Source organism: Acanthochromis polyacanthus, chromosome 6, assembly GCF_021347895.1.
Source record: "Acanthochromis polyacanthus isolate Apoly-LR-REF ecotype Palm Island chromosome 6, KAUST_Apoly_ChrSc, whole genome shotgun sequence".
Lineage (NCBI taxonomy): Eukaryota > Metazoa > Chordata > Actinopteri > Pomacentridae > Acanthochromis > Acanthochromis polyacanthus.
Window position 1 is genome coordinate 7210928 of NC_067118.1, and position 25088 is coordinate 7236015.

General features: G+C 39.4%; 2 protein-coding genes across 2 annotated transcripts; one reads left to right on the top strand and one right to left on the bottom strand.

The window, feature by feature from the left end:
- Nucleotides 1-284: 284 nt before the first annotated feature.
- Nucleotides 285-20869, bottom strand: slc35c2 (solute carrier family 35 member C2). Its single transcript, XM_051948980.1, is given in 10 exon segments — nucleotides 285-1545; nucleotides 5745-5874; nucleotides 6994-7169; nucleotides 8003-8086; nucleotides 10645-10813; nucleotides 12871-12943; nucleotides 14875-14938; nucleotides 15338-15446; nucleotides 15448-15495; nucleotides 18263-20869. Coding segments are annotated over 10 exon segments (1095 nt in total). The 5' UTR covers nucleotides 18371-20869; the 3' UTR covers nucleotides 285-1411.
- A 1578-nt stretch (nucleotides 20870-22447) lies between these two features.
- Nucleotides 22448-23011, top strand: taf13 (TATA-box binding protein associated factor 13). The gene is given in 6 exon segments (XM_022220709.2): nucleotides 22448-22465; nucleotides 22467-22559; nucleotides 22561-22583; nucleotides 22585-22696; nucleotides 22698-22733; nucleotides 22735-23011. Coding segments are annotated over 6 exon segments (372 nt in total). The 3' UTR covers nucleotides 22825-23011.
- The last annotated feature ends 2077 nt before the right edge of the window (nucleotides 23012-25088 follow it).

The following is a 25088-nucleotide window of genomic DNA, read 5'->3' on the forward strand; positions in this document are numbered from 1 at the left end:
TTTCAGGCTGTCTATTAAATGTGAACATTTTCAGAATGTACTTTTTCCACTAAAAGAAAGGGAACATTTTGAAGTTGTGGTTATTTCTAGGTTATTATGCTGTGATTTTACTGGTCACTGTGGATCTAATTGGGCTGACTGTGGCCCCTGAACTAAAATGAATTTGACACCCCTGAACTAGAGGATGTTTTGAAGTGACGGTTGTCCTGCTGTGGGGTGAATTTGGTGAAGATCAGACATCTTTAAACAGTCCAAACATCCATTTTAAAATGAAAAACCTGCCATTTGTTTTCCTTCTTTGTCACTTTATTTGTCAGAGTAGTGCAACAACGCTGCATTTCACAGAAAAACATGACAGAAAAAACACTTCACCCCTCTCAGACTTGGCTTTAACCTCATGTGATCGGGCGACACAACCACCGACTCGGTCTTCATGGATTCTGAAAACAGCTCTTGAAAGAGGCAGCTGCTGTTAATAAGGCACATTAAGGTCTCAGCACACCAGCTGCTGGACACTCGATGAAGAAGTCTCCACCTGATTCAGACTTCCCAACATGAGAAGCAAATTTGATTAAAAACAACCATATTTTTAAATATCACCGGATTAGGACACACATTATAAAATCATCTTTGTGGGGACTTTACGGCATAAAACCTGACATCAGTCTGAACTTCTGTAAACGCCTGAAACGGTCGCTTAGTTGGTAGAGGAAAATAGAAAATTAATCACGTTTTAGAATGAACCTTAAGGCTTCAGGAAACTTTTAGACACAACAAATTAATCGATTAGGTGATAAAGTAACCTGCAGATTTACTGATTAGAAGAATAATAATACTTGGCTGCAGCTCTACAGACATCAGTGACCCACCTCTATTAAACTGGAGTTGATAACACAAAGACGTCAGCAGCAGAAACAGCAATCAGAGGAAGCATATTTTACATCTATTATTCCTGTTTTCACACGAAGTAACACTAGTGGGAATGGTGCTACATTCTTCCACAGTTGTCACTCGGCTAACTGAGCTAGTTCTTCTTCTCTACACATGATAAATGTTCGACACACGGCGGTTTCCTAACATGTAAAACTAAATAGAACACATTTCCAATGTGGCAAGTTGGCGAAGAAAGATGGCTCAAGTGTCAAAAATATCCCATTAAAGCTGAAACACTCTCTCCATACATCATACTTTGACACCGGCAGGTAGCGGCTACATTTTGAACCTTCCCGAAGGCGAAACATCATCATTTTGTGTCACAGTTAATGTAGAGCTGACAGGAGGCCCTGGCCCGGCCTCAGGAAAGAAATACTGAGGATTTCCTCTTTTTCTGTGGCAGTGTTCCCGGCTTTTAAACACTCTGAAGACACTGCTCTGATATCACTGCTGTGTAGGAAGACGTGGTCCTGTGGTATCAGTGCAGAGTGATTTCTTGCTCCTCGTCGTCGTCAGCGGCCGAGTCGTCGCCTTTATCTCCGTTCTGACGCAGCAGAGGCAGCTCCAGCTCAGGGCTCTTTGTGTTGAGGTGCCTTAAAGACGGGCCTTTATCTGGTGGAGAACATCACAAACATTAGCGTCCCTTCTGAAAGTCTTCCCTTTGATGTTGCTGGTTTTACAAAGTGACATTAGCGGCTCTACTTAACATGTCAAACGTGGACAAAACCGGGCTGCAGGACGACTATCAGCTGCAGTTTGTAAACTTGTTCTAGACCATGACAAGTTGTCTTGATCATAAAGTAAAATACTAGATTGCTCATTGTTCTTTTGTCATTTTGTGTCTCATTTTTGTAATATTTTGTCTCATTTTGTTTCTCAGTTTTGTTGTTTGGGGTCTCATTTTTGTGATATTTTGTTTTGTTGGCTTTTGTCTTTTTTATGTCTGACTTTTGTCGTTTGTCTCTTTTTTGTCATTTTGTTTCTCAGTTTTGTCATTTGGTGTGTCATTTATGTCATGCTTGTGTTTTTTGTCTTATTTTTTGTCATCTTGTGTTTTGCTTTATTCATTGTTTTGTGTAACATTTTGTCGTTTTGTGTGTTTTTATCTCACTTGTGTCATTTGTCCATTTTGTTGTCACTTTATAACGGTTTCATCTAATTTTTTGTCACTTTTTTGTTTCTAGTTTATATATAAAGAGTTCATTTGCAAAAACAGGTAAGTCCGTTTTCAGAAAACTCATTTTTTTATTGTTTGAGATAATAATAATAACACTAATAATTTTATTTTTGTCTCTATTTTGTCATGTATTTTTCTACTGAGTCAAATCCACTCAACTTCAGTTTGATATTATCTCAAGTAAACAATAAAGAAAGTTTTCTGAAAATTCAGCAAAATGGAGTTATCTGTTTTTGCAAATGAACTCTTCATATATATATACACAATGCCTTGAACTTTTCAACCTTTCGCCACATTTCAGACTTCAAACATAAAGATATAAAATTTTAATTTTTTGTCAAGAATCAACAACAAGTGGGACCCAATCGTGAAGAAAATTTATTGGATATTTTAAACTTTTTTAACAAATAAAAACCTGAAAAGTGGGGCGTGCAATATTATTCGGCCCCCTTGCATTAATACTTTGTAGCGCCACCTTTTGCTGCAATTACAGCTGCAAGTCGCTTGGGGTATGTCTCTATCAGTTTTGCACATCGAGAGACTGAAATTCTTGCCAATTCTTCCTTGCAAAACAGCTCGAGCTCAGTGAGGTTGGATGGAGAGCGTTTGTGAACAGCAGTCTTCAGCTCTGCCCACAGATTCTGGATTGGATTCAGGTCTGGACTTTGACTTGGCCATTCTAACACCTGGATACGTTTATTTGTGAACCATTCCATTGTAGATTTGGCTTTATGTTTTGGATCATTGTCCTGTTGGAAGATAAATCTCCGTCCCAGTCTCAGGTCTTTTGCAGACTCCAACAGGTTTTCTTCCAGAATGGTCCTGTGTTTGGCTCCATTCATCTTCCCATCAATTTTAACCATCTTCCCTGTCCCTGCTGAAGAAAAGCAGGCCCAAACCATGAGGCTGCCACCACCATGTTTGACAGTGGGGATGGTGTGTTCAGGGTGATGAGCTGTGTTGCTTTTACACCAAACATATCGTTTTGCATTGTGGCCAAAAAGTTGGATTTTGGTTTCATCTGACCAGAGCACCTTCTTCCACATGTTTGGTGTGTCTCCCAGGTGGCTTGTGGCAAACTTCAAACCAGACTTTTTATGGATATCTTTGAGAAATGGCTTTCTTCTTGCCACTCTTCCATAAAGGCCAGATTTGTGCAGTGTACGAGTGATTGTTGTCCTATGGACAGACTCTCCCACCTCAGCTGTAGATCTCTGCAGTTCATCCAGAGTGATCATGGGCCTCTTGGCTGCATCTCTGATCAGTCTTCTCCTTGTTGGAGGTGAAAGTTTAGAGGGACGGCCGGGTCTTGGTAGATTTGCAGTGGTCTGATACTCCTTCCATTTCAATATGATTGCTTGCACAGTGCTCCTTGAGATGTTTAAAGCTTGGGAAATCTTTTTGTATCCAAATCCGGCTTTAAACTTCTCCACAGCAGTATCTTGGACCTGCCTGGTGTGTTCCTTGGTCTTCATGATGCTCTCTGCACTTTAAACAGAACCCTGAGACGATCACAGAGCAGGTGCATTTATACGGAGACTTGATTACACACAGCTGGATTCTATTTATCATCATCAGTCATTTAGGACAACATTGGATCATTCAGAGATCCTCACTGAACTTCTGGAGTGAGTTTGCTGCACTGAAAGTAAAGGGGCCGAATAATATTGCACACCCCACTTTTCAGTTTTTTATTTGTTAAAAAAGTATAAAATATCCAATAAATTTCGTTCCACTTCACGATTGTGTCCCAATTGTTGTTGATTCTTGACAAAAATTAAAATTTTATATCTTTATGTTTGAAGCCTGAAATGTGGCGAAAGGTTGAAAAGTTCAAGGGGGCCGAATACTTTCACAAGGCACTGTGTGTATATATATATATATATACACACGTGGACAAAATTGTTGGTACCCCTCAGTTAAAGAAGGAAAAACCCACAATTCTCACTGAAATCACTTGAAACTCACAAAAGTAACAATAAATAAAAATTTATTGAAAATTAAATAATCAAAATCAGCCATTACTTTTGAATTGTTGATTAACATAATTATTTAAAAAAACAAACTAATGAAACAGGCCTGGACAAAAATGATGGTACCCATAACTTAATATTTTGTTGCACAACCTTTTGAGGCAATCACTGCAATTAAACGATTTCTGTATTTGTCAATGAGCGTTCTGCAGCTGTCAACAGGTATTTTGGCCCACTCCTCATGAGCAAACAGCTCCAGTTGTCTCAGGTTTGATGGGTGTCTTCTCCAAATGGCATGTTTCAGCTCCTTCCACATATGTTCAATGGGATTCAGATCTGGGCTCATAGAAGGCCACTTTAGAATAGTCCAACGCTTTTCTCTCAGCCATTCTTGGGTGTTTTTGGCTGTGTGTTTTGGATCGTTGTCCTGTTGGAAGACCCATGACCTGCGACTGAGACCAAGCTTTCTGACACTCGGCAGCACATTTCTCTCCAGAATGCCTTGATAGTCTTCAGATTTCATCGTACCTTGCACACTTTCAAGACACCCTGTGCCAGATGCAGCAAAGCAGCCCCAAAACATTACTGAGCCTCCTCCATGTTTCACCGTAGGGACAGTGTTCTTTTCTTCGTATGCTTGGTTTTTGAGTCTATGAACATAGAGTTGATGTGCCTTACCAAAAAGCTCCAGTTTGGTCTCATCTGTCCAAAGGACATTCTCCCAGAAGCTTTGTGGCTTGTCAACATGCATTTTTGCAAATTCCAGTCTGGCTTTTTTATGAGTTTTTTTCAGCAGTGGTGTCCTCCTTGGTCGTCTCCCATGAAGTCCACTTTGGCTCAAACGACGACGAATGGTGCGATCTGACACTGATGTACCTTGGCCTTGGAGTTCACCTTTAATTTCTTTGGAGGTTGCTCTGGGCTCTTTGGATACAATTCCAACGATCCGTCTCTTCAATTTGTCATCAATTTTCCTCTTGCGGCCACGTCCAGGGAGGTTGGCTACTGTCCCGTGGGTCTTGAACTTCTGAATAATATGAGCCACTGTTGTCACAGGAACTTCAAGCTGTTTAGAGATGGTCTTATAGCCTTTACCTTTAAGATGTTTGTCTATAATTTTTTTCCGGATGTCCTGGGACAATTCTCTCCTTCGCTTTCTGTTGTCCATGTTCAGTGTGGTACACACCTTTTCACCAAACAGCAGGGTGACTACTTGTCTCCCTTTAAATAGGCAGACTGACTGATTATGAGTTTGGAAACACCTGTGATGTCAATTAAATGACACACCTGAGTTAATCATGTCACTCTGGTCAAATAGTTTTCAATCTTTTATAGAGGTACCATCATTTTTGTCCAGGCCTGTTTCATTAGTTTGTTTTTTTAAATAATTATGTTAATCAACAATTCAAAAGTGATGGCTGATTTTGATTATTTAATTTTCAATAAATTTTTATTTATTGTTACTTTTGTGAGTTTCAAGTGATTTCAGTGAGAATTGTGTGTTTTTCCTTCTTTAACTGAGGGGTACCAACAATTTTGTCCACGTGTGTATATATATATATATATATATTTAGAATGTCTTTAAAATATTATTTGTTGAACTTTATTACGTACAAACATCTGACCGTCTATCAACTGATTCCAGCTACATTAACACTTACTTTTGGAATAATATGTCTTGAGTCCCACATGCAGTGAAATGCCGGACAGACACACGGCAAATCCCAGCCAGTTAACTATGTTCATTTTGTCTCCCATCAGACGCGCAGCCAGAAGCAGAGTGCAAACCTCCTGCAGGAAAACAACGAAGGAAAGTGGTCATTAGATGGTTCTGGAGAAGCACAATAAAAAACTGCAGACAATGGAGCAGAACGGATGACCTTTTAGAGTTTGTCCAATTAGACAGCAGTTAAACCAGAATTTTCTACATTTTAAGAGATCAAATTCTGTAGATTTAATATTCATCAAGTACATTTTTACAGATATTGTCACTTTCTATGAACACAAAAAGCACTCAGAGAGCACAATATGGCATTATCAGAAATGCAGCATTTGTTTATTAGTTATTGAAGATCAGAACTCAGACACACAGAATGTGTCCATTTAATATAGATGTAACCACAAACTAAATGACCTTGTGCTGAGCACAGGTGTGTGTTACACATGTGTACGTGATGTACGGATACTGAATCACATGACCTAAATATGTAGCGGGCAGCGGGAATTGATGGGACTCAGAAACACCCCCACAATTTAATCAGTTGTTCCTTGTATCATTTCTGATGGATAAGTCCTGATAAGTCCTCAGTGGTGGATTTGTAGTAGGATCACAATCCAGCAGGCAACTGATGTAGTGTTCACTTGTTGTCATGTTACAGTGCCGCTATCTGGCAATGATACAGAAATCTTTAACAAATCCGTGGATCCAGACTATAAGCCGCATCACTGCCAAAATCTAATCACTTCCTGCCGCACACTACACATGATTCAGTATCCATACATAACGTACACATGCATAACACACGCCTGTGTTTACTACAAGGTCATTTTGTTTGTGGGTACATCTATATTAAATGGACACATTCTATGTTGCTGTGATTTCTGATCATCAATAAATAATAAACAAATGCTGCATTTGTAAACAAAGGGAAAAAAAGCTGCATTTCTGATAATGCCATATGGGGGAATGGACAGCCTTGGAGGAGGACTGCTCTCTCTGACTGATTTTCTAGTTCCATTTCTGTGTCTGTTAATTAGCATTCTCTATGTTTCTGTGGAAATGGTAACAAAATGGTGTGTGAAGTAGCTTGGTTGCCCCCCAATCAGCACCAAAAGCTCAGTGAGTAACTCCGTGGTGTCTCTAACTCAGACCGACTGGTTCACAACAAACCACATAGAGTTTAAAAGTACCTTAAAGATTCCTGATATGGACAAAGTGAGGCTGGAGGTTTTGGAGACGAGCAGGAACTCTGAGAAGCCCAAACCGAAGGCCAGCAAGCCACCGATGCTCAGGGTGAAGAGGGAATACAGCAGAGGAGAAAGTTCTGTCACCCGGAATAACTTTTCTGAGGTACTGAGGCTCAGCCCTGGAGGCAGAGAGGAGATAAACAGGATTTACAACTCTGGCAGCGTTTATACGACTAAATAATGCAATTAAGCAAGTACAGCGGCTTCTGTGGTTTGCTTTAAGGGCTCATATTTTAAGTCTAATCACGATTTCTAAAGCGAGCCTGCCTGAACCTGCGATGGTTTATTTGTAGATTTGGATCACAACATAATGGAAAACACCAAGTGAAGCTCTGACACACTGATGATTGATGTGTTCATATAAGTGGAATCTCCTTGGGTTCCTTCCCACCAACACTCAGGGAATCCACTAACAACTTTGGCTGGCTGAGTTTTCTCTGTTTTCTGTTTGTAATTCATACGATCTGCATCTTACTATGCTAAATGCTGTGAGATGTCATACACTACCGTTCAAAAGTTTGGGGTCACTCAGGCAATTCCATGTTTTCCAATGAAAACTCACACTTTTATTCATGTGCTAACATAACTGCACAAGGGATTTCTAACCATCAATGAGAATTTCAACACCATTAGCTAACACAATGTAGCATTAGAACACAGGAGTGGTGGTTGCTGGAAATGTTCCTCTGTACCCCTATGGAGATATTCCATTAAAAATCAGCTGTTTCCAGCTAGAATAGTCATTCAGCACATTAACAATGTCTACACTGGATTTATCATTCATTTAATGCTATTTTCATTGAAAAAAACACTAGGATTCCTTCAAAAAGAGGACATTTCTAATCGACCCCAAACTTTTGAACAGTATTGTATTTTTTGAATCTGCACTGTGTAAATAAAATTGAATTGCACTGAAAAAGAAGAGAGCAACTGAGCTTAAGACATCACTGACCTTCGTTATACAGGAAGAGGGGAAAGAGGCCGAGGAACATGAGAGGTTGTAGGTGGTACATGGCATCTATCGGGTTCTGAAGGCCTGAAAGAAAGTAGAAAAATGAGCTTCAGCATCCTGAAAGTGATGCCTTTGTGCTGACCAAAACATCGATATACTGCCTAGTGCCATCCACATCTCATTATTACGTTAGCTGTACAATGATTAAAATAAACATCAGATCCTCTTCATAGCTCACGATTTCAGCCACATGCAACAGTTGTTCAGGAATTCTGAATTCATCAAGGTTTTCTTACAGAATCTGGTTTGTGAAAATGGTTTATTTTCTGTGAATTTGTACTCATAAGGCATACAGTATAGAAAAAATGTGATTATGATGAAATACCCTGATTTGAAGTGTAGATTTGGTTAATTCTTCTGTTTGTAAAGCTGAAAATCTGCTCATTCTGTATGTTCTCACAGTGTTGGGCTCTGATAAATGGTGTCATTTTATCAAAGACGACAAGTCTGTCAAAGCTAGAAATGAGTTTATAGAGTTAATATCACCTCAGTCACACACAGTGAGGGAAATAAGCATCTGATTAAAGGCATTATGGAGGATGTTTTTTTTTTTGTTTAATCTGTCTGATTCACATAAAATAAATATACTGACCTTTAGTGGACTTGTATGTATGGTTTCAAAAAAAATTAAAAATAAAAAAAAATAGGACCTGAAAAACATCAGCCAATCAACGCACTCGGACCGAGGCGTTTGGTTTGCTCCCTTTCCTGTCAATCAAAAATCTTCCGGCTCAGGCCTAATTACGTAGATTACGTACGCCTTGGACTTACGTGTTTTCTGTATGTGTTGCTTTGGTATAGCTTTGTAGTTAGCTGGCGACTTGTTTTGCTCATCTTTTTTACATAATGGCAGATAAAGATCCAGGGGGACCCAGCCGTAAAAGACAACTTCACGAGTCCTACGCAAGTTTCTGGAGGGGGGGCGTTTCTTCGTAAATGTTAAGAGGGGGGAGGATAGAGGGGGGTGAGGGAGAGGTTGTATGTGTGCATGCGCATGCTACGTTCAAAGTCGTAGGAAATTAAATCTCCTCTAATGCCTTTAACTGCAAATTTCATACAAAAAAGAGCAACCTATAATTTTAATAAAAGGTTAACTGAAAAGACAGAATATCCACAAAAAAATCCAGAAAAACACATTATCAACTGGAAATTACTTCTTAAGTGTAAAATAATGTGTTTTTCTGGATGTTTTCATCGATATTCTGTCTCTTAGAGTTAAAACAAACCTGCTATTAAAATTATAGAGACCACAAATAATGACTTATGCAGAGGATCAAATGCTGATTTCCCTCACTGTATGTTTAATTTACTGTTTGGACTGAGGTAATATTAACCCAAAAAAACAACGGCAGCTTTGAAAAATGACACCATTTATCAGAGCCCAACTCTGCGAAAACATAAAGAATAATCATCAGATTTTCCAACTTTACAGGAGAAAAAATAACCAAATCTAAACTTAAAATCTGGATATTTTATTAAAATCACTTTACCCTATACATCTTAGTTAAAAAAATAATCAAAAATAACCCCTTTGCACAAACCAGATTCTGGAAAAAAAAAAAAATCAGATTTCTGCATTCTTTGGCACAACCAAGAAATTCTGAGAGACTCTGGTGTGAACAACAGCTGCATAAGAAGAATTCAGAGACTTTTCAGCTGAACTGCAGGCAGTGTTTATGAAAACAAGTGTAAGATGTTAAATATCTATAGTATGTAGATTTATATTTTATTTTTTCAGTTTGGTAACATTTATGAACATGTGGGAAAAATGCTGGACACAACTTTTGTTTATCTTTGTAACATAAATGTTCAAATAAACTCTATTTTTTATGATTCATCACATTCCAGCTGCAGAGGAGACATTTCTGTTTCATTGTTCTGTTTCTATAGAGCTGCAGGACTTCCATGAGCCTCTTAAGTTTCACACAAACCAAATATATTAAGCTACTGAGTCAATTATGGTGAGAGGTTTCAATCACACAGTAAAAGCTGGAACAAGGTGTTTATGATGGATTAAATGTGCAAATATTCTAAATGTTTCACTTGTATTCAGAGTTGTCTCTTTCAAAGGTGTTTTTGAATCAATTCAGACCAACTTTGATTCTTCTTGTTTCACTATTGACGGGTCACAAATCATTTGAGGCAAATAGTCAGGTAGATTTTTACTGATGTTTAGTTTCTTTTTCTGTTTTCTCAAATGTTTTCTGTTTTTTAAGGCTTTGTGAACCCCTCTCTCTCCCTCTCTTTTTCCCTCTCCCTCTTCTCTCTCTCCCGATTCTCCTTCTTCTCCCTTGTCTCCCTCTTCTATCCCTCCTCATTTTTTCATTTTCTCCCTTTTCCTCCTTCCTCTCCCTCTCCTACTTCTTCTTCTCACTCTCCTCCTCCAAAGTTCTTCTTCTGCTTTTTCTCCTTCATCTTCCTCTCCCTCTTCTCCTTCATCTCCCTCTTCTTCTTCTCCTTTGTCCCCCTCTCCTTCCTCTCCCTCTCCTACTTCTTCTTCTCCCTCTCCATCTTCTTCTTCTCTCTCTCCTCCTCCTTGCTCCTCTTCTCCTTCTCCATCGTCCTTGTTCTTCAACACTTACCCAGCTCTGCTTTCTGCATGAGGACCTGAGTGAGGGTCCAGCGGATCCCCCCGATGAAGGAGGCCAGCAGCACCATGACGAAGCCCTCCAGGTTGAACTGGGTCGACTTGAACGTAAACATGAACAGACCGCTGGAGATCAGCAGGACCACCAGGATCAGGAATGGATTCTGGATGGAAAGGGGGGAGAAACAACAGGAGGAAAATAAGTGAATGATGCAATTAGCAACATTTTAGAAAGCCTCAAAGACAGAGAAGAAGTTCACAAATAAAATTTAAAAAATGAAGGAACAAATAGAGGACAACGAAAAAGAAGAGTGCTGGGTGAAAAATGCACTCTTCCCATGCACTTTCTCAGCTATGGTATCCCTGCTATGATGCTAATTCTCTAAGAGGTTTCTCTGCAGTAAATAATGTCTCTTTTTATATGAATGTTAAGCATGGAAAGACACTGACATTCCAGTCATATTGTGTATGTTCAGAAAACATTCACAAACCCAGAAAAAGTCAAATAAACAGCATTAGTTTGTTCATGCTAGTAGCACTGTGACTGAACCTCCACCCTGCAGAGCTTGGAGCTAAATGCTAACATGCTAACAATGCTAGCATGCATTTTGCTCAGCAGGTACAATGTTGTTTTCTGTTCCTGTTTGGTCTGTTTTTGAAATTCTGTAAATGTATAAGGAATGTTTAGTCCTTTTTTTCTGTCTCCATCAATGAAAAAAAGACAAAATCTGTTGAAGTGAGCTCAGATTTCAGAAAAGATACTGGAAGAAAAAAAGGATGAAATCAACTGAAATAAATGAAAACTGACTGCTGGGTGAAAGGTTCCATAACGATGAGCTATTAACACTCATTACAGCTTTAAAAGCAAAGGTCACTGCAATCTGGAACCATTATTTAGTTCTGTAGCTTTTTAGATCAGTTCTTCCATGGATGTTCTCACAGATGTAAAGCTTTCTGTCATTTAATTAGCGTAAAAGTTCTAATTTACCGATTAGTGTACAGTGTCTGTCTGATTCTGCTGCTTTTACACAAGTTTTATCTTATTAGAAATATCACTTTTTATGCTCCAGCCACCAGACGGTTTCTATAAAGTATTGGACTTTGTGTTCTTCTTTTTCTATGACAGTACGGTCTGGTAAAACAAACACAACGGTAAAAATCTGGCAGCGAGGACACCAGAAAAAACACGTTAATAAACACCGTAATACTGCAACAGTCATAAACTGTAAATATGTTGAAAATAATGGCAAATGTCTGCAAATAATGACATATTTTTCAGATAAACCTGTAGTTAAAAAAAATATATATATATAAATGATGTTACTGAAATTAGATTCTACATTATATTTTATATATTTTCACCTATTTCACTTTATTTTAATTTAATCTAATATTAATTTAATATTTATCAATTTTAATTTTATTTGTCATATAATATAATATTTTATTTATTATTATCATTACTGAATATCCATGATGCTGTAACAACTTCACTTCCCTGCAGGATTAATAAAGTCATAACAGTCATAAATTGCAAAAACAGTGAAATCAATGGCAAATATCTGCAAATAATTATATATTTTTTTTATAAAAAGGTAATTTTATGGTCACACATTATAAAAGAAGAAATTACCGTTCTGTTCATTATAAAAACGATTGTTATATTGTTATATACAATTTGGCCTTCTTTTTACCTGAAAAATCTAACAATAATTTTCTTTCAGATAACAACAAATATCCGTAAAATAAGTGAATTTTTTGTGAATATGTTTTTTTAAAATTTATTTTACGATCAAACTTTGTAAAGAAAAGTACTATTTGTACAAGTATTGGTTCTTGATGGTATTTTGCAGTTTAAAAAAATGTTGATTAATACTTTCTTCTGTGATTTTACCAGCTATTATCCGTAATCTAATTTTCAGTAAAAACAAAAAAAAGTAAAATAATTAAGTCTTCTACAACAACCACATGTTAGCTTAAACCTCGCTTTGCTGGATTTTGTGTTCTTCTTTTGTCAGTAAAATCTAGTAAAACAGACAAAAAGTATTTCCTCTTGCATCGATGTGGTCTGTGTTAGAATCAGTCTTACTTCTGTCTGCAGAACTAAAAACGGTGAAGACAACAGAAGTGCATCGTTCACCACTGAAACTGCTTCAGATCAGCAATCATGTGATCAACACGTGACTTGCACAAAATCTGAGCTGAATAATTAATAACTCACCGGCTCTTCCAGTTTAAAGAGAAGAGAGAAAAAGAGGATGAACAGCACCGCTGAGGACTTTGTCATGGTGTACCTCAACGACACAAAAAAGAGACGCACATAAGAAACAACAACACAACCCTAAAAGAACAGCTTTAAGTAAAGTCCTTTTCAGGTGCAACACTGACGCTCTGTCAGACTTTAAAAGTGACATAATTTTGTCAATAAACGTGGATTACTACAGTCACTAAAACAAATGCATCATCATTGCCTCCTGTTAGTGGGTTGGATGTATCAGGCAGCAAGTAACATTTTGTCATCAAAGCTGATGCTAGAAGCCAGAAAAATAAGCAAGTGTAAGTATTTGATGAGTTTGACAGAAGCATCTCCAAAACTGCAGCTATTATGGGATGTTCCTGGTCTGCAGTGGTCTGGATCTATCAAAAGGGGAAGGACCCAGTGATGAACCAGCAACAGGGTCATGGGCGACCAAGGCTCATTTATGCACGTGGAGAGCTGGGATTGCTGAAGAAGGCAATTGCTGGTTCTGATAGAAAGGTGTGAGAACACACAGAGCATCACAGCTTGTTGTGTATGGGGCTGTAACAGGCTTCAGGGTGCCCATGCTGACCCCTGCCTTCCATCCACGGATGTCGCTTTGTAAGTAAATTATTTCTATAGCACTTTCACAGAAGATTCACAGTGTGCTTCACAATAAAATGCAAATGACAATAATATAAAACAACACATAAATACCTGATGTGACAACATGATACTAAATTCAGTCACCGACCATTCAGTCAACCAAAGCTTGTCTAAAAGCAGCGCTTTCAGCTAACTTTTAAGAGTCGACTGAATCAGCCAGATGCAAACGACTGAGTAAAGCATTAGATAAACGACAAGCAACCGGACTGAAACACCCAAATCACCTCTAGTTCTGTAGCGAGTTTTTGGTGCCCGTCAAAACTTTGTTCATAAGATCTGAAGTGACTGATGAGAAGTGTACGGAATTAAAAACTTAAACTTTTACCACCTACCTAGCACTGCTGCAGACCATCTGTACTCTTTGATAGAATGGTATTCCTGATGGCTGTGGGCCTCTTTCAGCAGGATAACGCCACCGTGCCCCAAAGCCAAAATGGTTCAGGAAAGGTTTGAGGAGCAAAACACCAGTTGAGATGTTGAATCAAGATTCCCCAGATTCAATCCAATCCAGGCATCTGTGGGATGTGCGGATGAACAAGTCCAATTCCATGGAGGCCCCACCCTCACAACTTATAGGACTTAAAGGATCTGCTGCCTAACATCTGGGTGCCAGATACACTACCATTCAAAAGTTTGGGGGTCAATTAAGAAATGTTCCCTTATTTGAAAGAACAGCAGTTTTTTCAATGTAGAAAAATTAAATGAACTGAAAATCCAGTGTAAACATTGGTAATGTGGTAAATTTACTATTCTAAGCTGGAAAACGGCTGATTTTTAATGGAATATCTCCATAGGGGTACAGAGACATTCCAGAGACCATCACTCCTGTTTCAATGCTAACAATTGTGTTAGCTAATGGTGGTTTTGAAAAGCTCATTGGATGGTTTTAGAAAACCATGTGCAATTATGTTAAGGCACATGGATATAAAATGTGGTTTTCATGGGAAAACATGGGAATTGGCTGAAGGAACCCCACATTTGAACTGTAGGCGGTTCCATAGCCCACCCTTCAGGGGTCTTGTGGAAATCTAACCTTCGACAGGTCAGGCCTGTCTGTGCAGTCCAAAGAGGGGCCAACACAATATCAGTGTTTGATGGCATACATGATTCTGCTCACACAGACGATGTCAGTTCAGAAATGCATCTGTTCACTGTGGACCAGTACATGTTTTCACACACACAGCTAAAAAATGAGGCCATATGCAGCTCAGACCATCTCCAAACATGGTCTGAGTGTTCAGTCCTCTGTTAGAGCTGTCTGTCTGTTATCAGGTCACCCACTGATGTAGATGTAAAACAGGGACAAAGCCACAAACTTACAAGCTGATGGTGATGAAGAGGAAGCTCCAGTTGGAAAGTCCAATATCCAGCGCTGTTGCAAAAGCTGGGAGTAAACAAAGCAGACAGAATTCAGGATTTTTGGAAGACACCGGCTCGTAATGGTTAAAAAATAATTGAATATTGTGAAATACTAATAATTATGCATTTTAAAGAGTGTGAAAAAACCCACAACATGGACACTGCAAATGTAAGAGTTCACAGAATTTAAAACACTGTCTTCAGTATGTCGTCAATATTATTCAGTTGTATCTTTGTTTTAAAATATAAAAGAAATTCTTCTTGTTTATTGATGATTAATTGATGAATCAGCCTTTTAAAACTCGTCTTCAGCTGTGATGTATTCTTCTATCTACATGGACTTTAGCCAAATGTGTTCTTCACTGAACGTTCAGTCGATCAGTGATAAGAGCTGACGCGAGCTGACTGTTCCATCCACTAAAACTCACCTGTTGGACCACTTTATAGATATAGTCCGTCCAGCTCAGAACGATGCGAGGTTTCCCCATCCAGCACTGCATGGCCCGCCGAGTCAGCGCCGACAGACAGAAAGTTGATGGTGAGGTGAACCAGCGTCATGAAGAGAGGATAATGGAAGCCCTGAGAGACAAAGAGGAGTTTATTCCCACAGTTTCACAGAAAAATGCCCATCTCAAAACAGGAAAAAAAAAACTTATTTCAAGGAACTTTTAACTTGAAATAAGTGAAAAAAATCTGCAAATAGAACAAGTGATAAATGGCTTGGTGAGATTTCTTGAAATAAGATATGATATTTAGAATATTGAGATCTTAAACATAACTGGGAAAATTTGTTTTAAGCTCTATTTTACCAGGACAGGTGTCCTAAAATAAGCCAGATATGCTATTAAAAAAGGTTTTTCACTCAAAATAGATTTTTTCTTTCATGTAACTTCCTAGTTTGAGATGTATTAACCCTCCTGTTGTCTTCATTTACAGGCACCAAAAAATATTGTTTCCTTGTCTGAAAAAAATCCAAAACAAATTCCAAAAATTTTTGAAAATTTGCAAATCCTTTAGGAAGAAAATTCCAATAATTCCTTACAAGTTTCCCTTAAAATTTTTTATTAAAAAAAAAAAACTCCAGATTTGGCAATAAAATTCTTGTAAATATTTTCAAAAAAATGAGTAAAAATCTTCCAAAAAAATCCTAAAAATATCTAAAGTGATCAGTGTGCGCCAATGACGTCGGACCATCGGTCAAATCCGATTTGTGTACCAAAAGTCCGGTAAAACTTACTACATTACCGGTCTCATGTCCGGTGTAATTTTTTTCCTGTAAATCACCCTAAAGTCGCCGACAATCACCAAGGGATAATGCAATGTGTGCGGCGGCGGCGCAGCGACTTCCAATTGCTGGGCCGTTTACAATCGAACGACAGCTTGTTCACGTCGTTACCATCTCGTGGGAGTATCAGCGACAATAAAGTGTTCAAACTTCAAATGAAATCCGCGGAAAATTCCCATCCCTGCAGTACAAATTCAAGTTTCTGCAGGAGCGTGTGAAAGTAGCGCCAAAACGAAGCTGAGAGCTGTTTTTCTGGTCAAATTGGACGTGTATGGTGAGTAATTCAATGGTAAAAGTGGATGGTGGTATGGTAGAATGGTGGGGAGGGTGTAGTGACGGTGACAGTGCATGTAGATGGTAATTTACCAGGTGTATAATGAGAGGGTGGATTCTGAGCAAGATTTGGCTGTTGCTATGAGAGTATGGTAGGTTATTTCATGGATTATGGTATTACATACCATAATCCATGGTATGGTATGCATAAAATATTCGGTCCAGTAAAAACTGTTTCGGTCCAGTAAAAAATTACTGTTTACTGGTCCACGGTCCAGTAATAAATTGTGCCCATTCGCGCAGACTGAGTGATTACATATATATCAGTAAAACTTCTGATATTCTCTTAAGAACATTCACAGAAAACAACCCAAATCCACTGGATTTGGGTTGATTTTTATGTGAATGTTCTTAAACATTTTTAACATTTTTTCTAACCAAAAAATGTTCAAAGATTTCTTAAAAATGTTGAAAATGTGGACATCAGAAGTTTCACTGAGAAAATATATTTTATCCATGTTACGGCCGCAGCCGTATTCTGGCTCCTCCCCTGTGCTTTGTGTGTGTGCGTGAGTGCTCGTGTGTGGTGTGTGCCTGTCACTCCTCTCAGGCTGCTGCTAATCAGTGTCACCTGCCGACTAATTGGAATCAGCTGCTGGGCCCTCTTCAGCCAATCCGGTGCAGCCACGGCCCAGCATAAGAAGCCGCTGGACCTGAGGGATGACGGCTTGTCACTGTACTCCAGTCTTGCCCATGTGCCTCATCCTAGAAACTTTGTTAGACAACCGTTCGTTTGTGATTGTGGAGGCACTAGTCTTTTTCGTTCTCGTTTGCTACCACACGCTGTGTTTGCGTTTAGGATATTTGGGTACATTTTGGATATCTTGTGTTAAATTTATAGCTCTAGTTTAGAGTCTCTTTTTGTTCCTGTTTATATTTCTTTTCACGTCGCACTAGTGTCCTCCGTTTTTCTTTTATTTTGTACCTCCTTTTCATTTCTTTTTAATAAATATCTTTAAAGCCAACACCAACTGGCTCTTATGTTACTTCCCTCACCCACTACACGAGCCAGGGTTGTAACAATCCACATTTTCAAACTTTACACCGGGACAATTTTGACCTGCAGGATGACACGAGGGTTAGACTTAGTTCAAGTTTTCTTGTAAAATTCAACTCAAAACAAGATAATTTCAAGACTGTTTGACTTAACAAGATATTTAAGATGCATTAGGGCTGCACAGTGGAGTAGTGGTTAGCACTTTCGCCTTTTCGCCTGGGCCGGGTTCTGCATGGAGTTTGCATGTTCTCCCTGTGCATGCGTGGGTTTTCTCCGGGTACTCCGGCTTCCTCCCACAGTCCACAAATATGCTGAGGTTAATTGAGGACTCTAAATTGCCCGTAGGTATGAATGTGAGTGTGATTGTTTGTCTGTATATGTAGACCTGTGACAGACTGGTGACCTGTCCAGGGCGTCCCCTGCCTTCACCCGAGTCAGCTGAGATAGACTGCAGCACCCCGTGACCCTAATGAGGATGTCTTAAAACAAGTCCCTCCATCTTGCTGAAATGTCACTTGTTAAGTGAGTTTATCTTAAATCAAGTGGGATGAGACATTTGACTAAAAACAAGACTTGGTAAGATTTTGAGTTTTTGCAGTGTAAGAATCAATCAGACACACTGCTCTGATCATTTCCATTAACTACCCATAATGAAGCCATGTCCTATACAGAAAGACCTGCCTGTTATTTTATATAAACTACCAATTCCTTAACGACCTCCTTCACTTACCTTCCATCAGCCATTTGTTATAGAACGTGATGCCTATAGAGAAGACATAGTAGAGGAGAACTAATCCGACAGTGCGAATCCCTCGGCACAGGAACTGGACCGGGACCGCCATGCAGGACCTCCAGGACGAGCCGTCGGGCCCAGACAGCTACTGCAGAGAACCCATCCAACAGCTGGACCTCCTGCTAACACCCATGATGGACGGCTGTCAGAGAGGCAGGAACAGAGTCAGAGTTTGGATGCATCTCTGTACAGCAATGCTCCTCCTCACAACAAATACCTACACACATACACACTTACAAATAGTCACTTCCATAACTGGCCTTGATGATGTGACATCGACATTAATGTTATTTACATCTGGTGCTGTAGCTCATGGATGCTGCTACTCTGCTTGTTTATGATGATATATATGGTATAGTCTATACACTGCTCATCCAAAAAAAGTCACACTCTAATACTTCATTGGACCGTCTTTAGCTCTGAGAACGACACACATTCATCACATCATTCTGATAAGCTTCTGCAGTGTCACAGCATTTATTTCTGTCCAGAGTTGTATTAATTTTCTACCAAGATCTAATATTGATGATGGGAGAGTTGGTAAAAGTCTTCTCAGAACATCCCAAAGATCCTCAGTGGTTCTGAGGTCTGGACTCTGTGGAGGTCAGTCCATCTCATGCTCCCTGATCCACTCATTCTCAGTGTGAGCCTCATGAATCCTGGCATCATCATCTTGGAACATATCCATGCCATCAGGGAAGAAAAACTCCACTGATGTAAAGACCTGCTCATTCAGTATCTTCAGTTATCAGCTGACCGCATTCTTTGGGAACATAACGTCGCTGAACCTGACCAACCCCAGATCATAACTCTAACCCCCACAGGCTGGTAGACACTAGCCATGATGAGTTCATCACTTCATCTGCCTCTCTTCTTACCCTGATGCCCCCATCACTCTGGAACAGGGTAAATCTGGACTCATCAGACCACATGACCTTCTTCCACTGCTCCAGAGTCCAATCTTTATGCTACCTCGCAAACTAAAGCCTTTTTTCCTGACTAGCCTCACTGATCAGTGGTTTTCTCAGAGCTACAGCTGTTTAGTCCCAATCCTCTGAGTTTCCTTCACATTGTTCATGTAGAAATGTTCTTACTTTCACTATTAAACATAGCCGTGAGTTCTACTGTTGATTTCCTACGACCATCTAAAAGTTTCTTCTGACCACATTTGTTCCTCTAAGATGATGGTTCTCCACTATCCTTCAGGTTTTAATAATGCGTTGGACGGTTCTTAACTTGATTTTAGTAGTTTCATCTCCTTAGTTGTTTTCTTTGCTTGATGCAGGCCAATAATTCTGAGACAGATTAACATCCTTTCCATCACCACAGGATATGTCTTCCAACATGGTAGTTTAAGAAATGAGAAGCTCCTCACTGCATCAGCTAGAGTTAAAGAAGTTTTTGCAGCTGAAACATGTTCATCACTGCAGTAATTATCTAATGGAAGGATCTTATCTGTTTGCTTAGTTTAACCTAGGTGGCGATTTATTTATTTTTTTGGATAAGAGCTGCTATGATGATACAGAAAAGAATTGCTGAACGGACGTCTCCTCGTTTAACTCCCTTCTCAGGATGTCAACATAACATATAGCTCTACGATATGTTTAGATAAATGCTGTTGAGTTTCTTTCAGTAGCTCAATGTAATTGTTGTTGATTAAAGGTCCCATATTATGCTATTTTTCAGTCACGTCATATAGGTCTCAGAAGTCCAAAAACATAGTATTTAAGTTTGTTCGACCCAAAATCATCCTTTGTTCGGAGTTTCAGCGGTCGAAAAAGTCACTCTCACCAGCCCTCCTCAGAACAGGCTGTTTCTGGGCCTGCTTCCAGGTATGCAAATGAAGGCATCTGTCCGCGCCCACTCCCCCTCCCCTCTCTGGGAGAGGACCCGGCTTACAACAAGCCGTCAGCCGCCTTCCACCACCAGCCGAGAGCCGCTGCCGCCACTCTCCAGACGGCTGCTACCGGTGCCATGAGCCTGGTCACTTCGCACAAGACTTCTCTCGGGAAACGAGACAAGAGTGGCGCTGTGAGGGAACTGCCACGGTGTAAATCCGCTTATTTCCTCATAAGCGGACCCAACTCAAACTCGGACGTTTAAGCAGGCATATTCACAAATTGTGGTGTAGAAAGGCAGGGAGGAAACAGACAGTTTTCAGATTAGAACCTCATAATGAGGCTACTGCAACACACACTACTATAAGAAAACTTTCACAAAGTGAGATTTGCATAATATGTCCCCTTTAAGGTTTTGTTTAGGCGATGTCACAAACTGAGTAGTTTAAATGAAAGTGATGTGCACATGGTTGCTGAATTCTCTAGATTTCTCAATGATCTGCTCAATAGCTAGGATCAGCTAGATGGTGCCTCTTGCTCTTCCTGTTTCAGGAAATGACATGTACATTATTTGTCGTTACATTAATATTTTTGACTGTGATTTTATTAGTTCTTGTCAATAATTTAACAGTGCATAAAACAATTAAACAGATACTTTAAATATATAACTTCACAGTCAAATACTGTAAAATAATTCAATAAAATGATATTAATAGCTGTAAAATAATTTTTTGGCAAACAGTGTGATTTTATGGTCACGTAGTATAAAAGAACAAATGACTCAAAACATACTGATATTTGATGTGGACATTATTTACAGTTTTGGCTTGTTTATGTTTTTCCCCAAAGTCAATAAATACATTTATACTTCAGCGTGCTGCTACTCTGCTTGTTTATGATGATATATATGGTATAGTCTATACACTGCCCATCCAAAAAAAAAGTCAAACTCTAATACTTCATTGGACCGTCTTTAGCTCTGAGAACGACACACATTCACTGTAGCATCATTTTGATAAGCTTCTGCAGTGTCACAGCATTTATTTCTGTCCAGAGTTGTATTAATTTTCTACCAAGATCTTATATTGATGATGGGAGAGTTGGTAAAAGTCTTCTCAGAACATCCCAAAGATCCTCAGTGGTTCTAGCTAAATAAGTCTGCTGTGAGGTTAGCTTAATAGTAACAACTGTGTTAGCACAAGTTGTCAGCTGGCAGTTAACCGACTGATAAAGCTAATTTTTAACCACATTTAGTAGACTCATTATTCTACAACAGCTGTTTACTAGCCTCAGCTGACTCTTGTCTGTTTGACGGCTGATAGTTTCCTGAGCTAAGCAGCATTACACCACATTAACATCATCCTGCCATGTATTATATTGTTAATCTCGGCTAATTAGCTCAAGTTTACTAAATTCTTCTCGAATCTTAGTTAGGTTTTCAACAATACTCACTAACCTGCAACTGGTGAGACGTCGTTTTTACGTCAACACCCTCATACAGAACTCCATTGATCAATCGCTCCATTAACGGTGTCAGCGTTTATTTGAAACCTACGCTTCACATTCATTACAACTTAATACATGAGTCGAATTGCAGTGATTTTCTCTTCAATTCGGCCACTTTATTATGTTCCAAAAGTACACAACTGTGATTTCATGAGTGTCTGACTTCACTGGTTCCCGTTTAGTCTGCTTGCTACCGCCTCCGGGAAGCGTTTCACTGAAACAACACTCACAAAGCGCAACACAATCAACTAAAAACACTCTCTGTACGGGTTTAAAACACCGTGGATGGAGCTGACTACACTATGAACTAGCTAGGTGGTGGTAAACCAATAGAATCTCATATGCAGCCTGTTGGTGATCCACACAGACGCGTTGCTGTTAAATCTGCATCGGCACCGCAGCGCGTCAACAGCAAATAAAACGACAGGGCGAGTTTTATTTTAAATAAACTTACCGTGGGTTGGGTGACCGTATGGCAGACTAACATGAGTAAAACTTAGAGATGTGTACGGTGTAACGGAAAGCTAACCACCGGGGGCGATGTGTTTTCACCGGGTAACCGTCTCCAAAGCGCTACTTCCGCAATCAACGAGACGAAAGCGGAAGTTACACAAAGCTGCAAATCAAATCCAACGAAGAAGAGAAAACCGACAAAAAACAAATCCAGCTTTCAGGTAAAGACGTTTGCTCGAAGTTTTGCCTAACTACACATTATAAGGAGGTCGATTTAATCTTATACAATCTATATTAACCGCCTAATTAAACTGGTGTTTTCCAGCAGAATGGCGGACGAGGAGGAACGAGCCCGGCTTCGACGAGGAGCTGGACGACGGAACCGGCGGAGTGGACGTGGGCCACGGCAAGAGGAAGAGGCTCTTCTCCAAGGAGCTCCGGGTGCATGATGTACGGCTTCGGGACGACAGAACCCGTACACGGAGTCCGTGGACATCCTGGAGGACCTGGTGATCGAGTTCATCACGGAGATGACCCACAAAGCCATGTCCATCGGACGCCAGGGCCGCGTCCAGGTGGGAGGACATCGTGTTTCTGATCCGTAAAGACCCCCGGAAAGTTCGCCAGAGTCAAAGACCTGCTGACCATGAACGAGGAGCTGAAGAGAGCCAGGAAAGCTTTCGACGAAGCCAATTATGGCTCATAAACGACTCTTATTTTTTGTAGGGAACACGTTTGATTGGAGGTTTTGTGTCGTTTTGGTTTGTTATTCACATTTGAATTGTTGTCCAAACTGGGCCATAAATATGTCAAGAAATGTCACAATGTGGACATAAACCTAATAACATGTTGTGAAACTGTTGTAATAAAGTAGCTTTCATATTGTTTCAATATTCCAAGTCACTCCTATTAATTTGAGTAGCAGAAGACACTGTTTGAGGCTGTTGCTTTACAAACGAATGCAATTTTTTTTAAAAACATGTTGAGGACGAAATAGTAAATACAGCAGAATAATTGAGAGGGTTAGAAACAGAACATCCAAACCAAGTTTTGTATAATACTGTAGTATTTTAGTCTCTAAGTAGTGTAACCTCTGAAAAACACAAAACTTTGAACCTATTTTACTAAAAAACTACAGAAAGTGGCTTAAACCACTCTGCTTCCAAACCGTTCAAGTGAAATTTTCTATAAAGCATATTTAATAGAGCACAAGTTGTACCAAAAGCCAATTATGGCTGCTAAACAACTCATTTTTTGTTTAATTTGGAGGTTCGTGTTGTTTTGATTTGTTATTAACGCTTGATTGTTGTTCAGTCTGTGTTTTTGTGGCACCAAATATGACAAGAAATGTCACAATGTTGGACATAAACCCAATGATACGTTGTTTAGCTGTTTACAAAAAGTAGCTTTCATATTGTTTTAATATTCCCAGTCACTCCAGTAAGGCTGGATCCGAATAATAGCCGTCACGAAGCGAACCGTCATTAGTCAGGGCTGGTATTCGTGCTAGCCCTACACTTCAGTTAATTGAGGAGCACAGCACACTGTTGAGATGGTTGTTTACAGACGAAGGTGATAAATGAAAATATATAAAGAAAGAAATAGTAAATACAGGAGAATAATTGAGACGGTTAGAAGCAGAGTGGTCCAACCCACAAAAAGTCAGAACTGATCTTTATATTAAGATGACCATATTTTGATTACCCGAAAACCAGGACACTCAGCCCGGCAATGAGATACTCAACTGATACTTGAAGTTTACTTGGCTTAGTGGCTCAGTGAAAAATAATGAAAACCAGGACATTCTCATCACTAAAAAAACAGCCAGGACAGGACATGGAAAACAGGACGTTTGCTCACCCTACTTTATATAATAGCTGTAAGATTTTAAGGTAAACATTTTAGAGGTAAAGTGTTCAAACCCACAACCCAAACATAGCGTCACAGTGGTACTCTCATTGTTAGACCATTCTTGAAAACCATAAACTTTGAACCCATTTTTCTCAGAAACTACAGAGTGGGTCAGACCCACTCTGCTTCCAAACCCTTCAAGTCAAGTCAAATGTATCTATAAAGCACATTTAATACAGCACAAGTTCAACCAAATGATGGCCGAAAAGACATAAACATAGCGACTGTTTCCAAAGGAGACCATTCGGAATTAAAAAACGCAATAAAATAAAGAACACCGTAAAGGATGAAGTCAGGGTGTCAAGCTCTACTTGGACTCTTCAGAAGCGACTTTTCCTGACATGAAGAGGCAAACTGTAGCTGCTGCAGAGGCTCCATTGATTCTGTTTTTGTGCCCAAGAGCATCTGGTACCTCAGTGCTTTAACTGTGATATAAAAATGTAAGATATCTGTCAAATAAGGAGGTACTCACCCATTCAAAACTTTTAAACAAACAATGACATCTTAAACTCAGTTCTGAAATGGCCCTAATGAGGATAAGGCGGTGTATAGATGATGGATGGATATTCAGAATATGTACATTTTTTTGAAGGTGTTGCAGAGCAAAAAGGGGGCTTTTTCTTCATCCACAGGTCTACTGAGGCCTTCTACAGACCAAAAAATCATTAAAAACACTTCATTTTGTCCCCAGCAGTAAACTCGCTAAGTTTGAAGTAGATCAGGTGAGTGGCTATCGAGGTTATTCCTTGATTTAAAATTTGATAGTTTTACTTTGTATTTTATGATTTCAAAATGCATAATTTGGAGCTTTGGACAGATAGTTTGACAAAAAAAATGGCATCTGATAACACGAACTTTGAGTCTGGGAAACTATAAGAATGTTAAAAGAGCAGATTCATAGACAAAATAATTAATTGTATAAGTTAGCCTTTCTTCATGAGGCCCGAACCCTTAATTTCAGCTGCATCATCACAGCCAGGAATCCTGGGCATGGGAAACAGTCATCGGACATCTTCTGCTGAGTACAAAACCAGCTGTGGTTAAAAAAAATGGACAAAA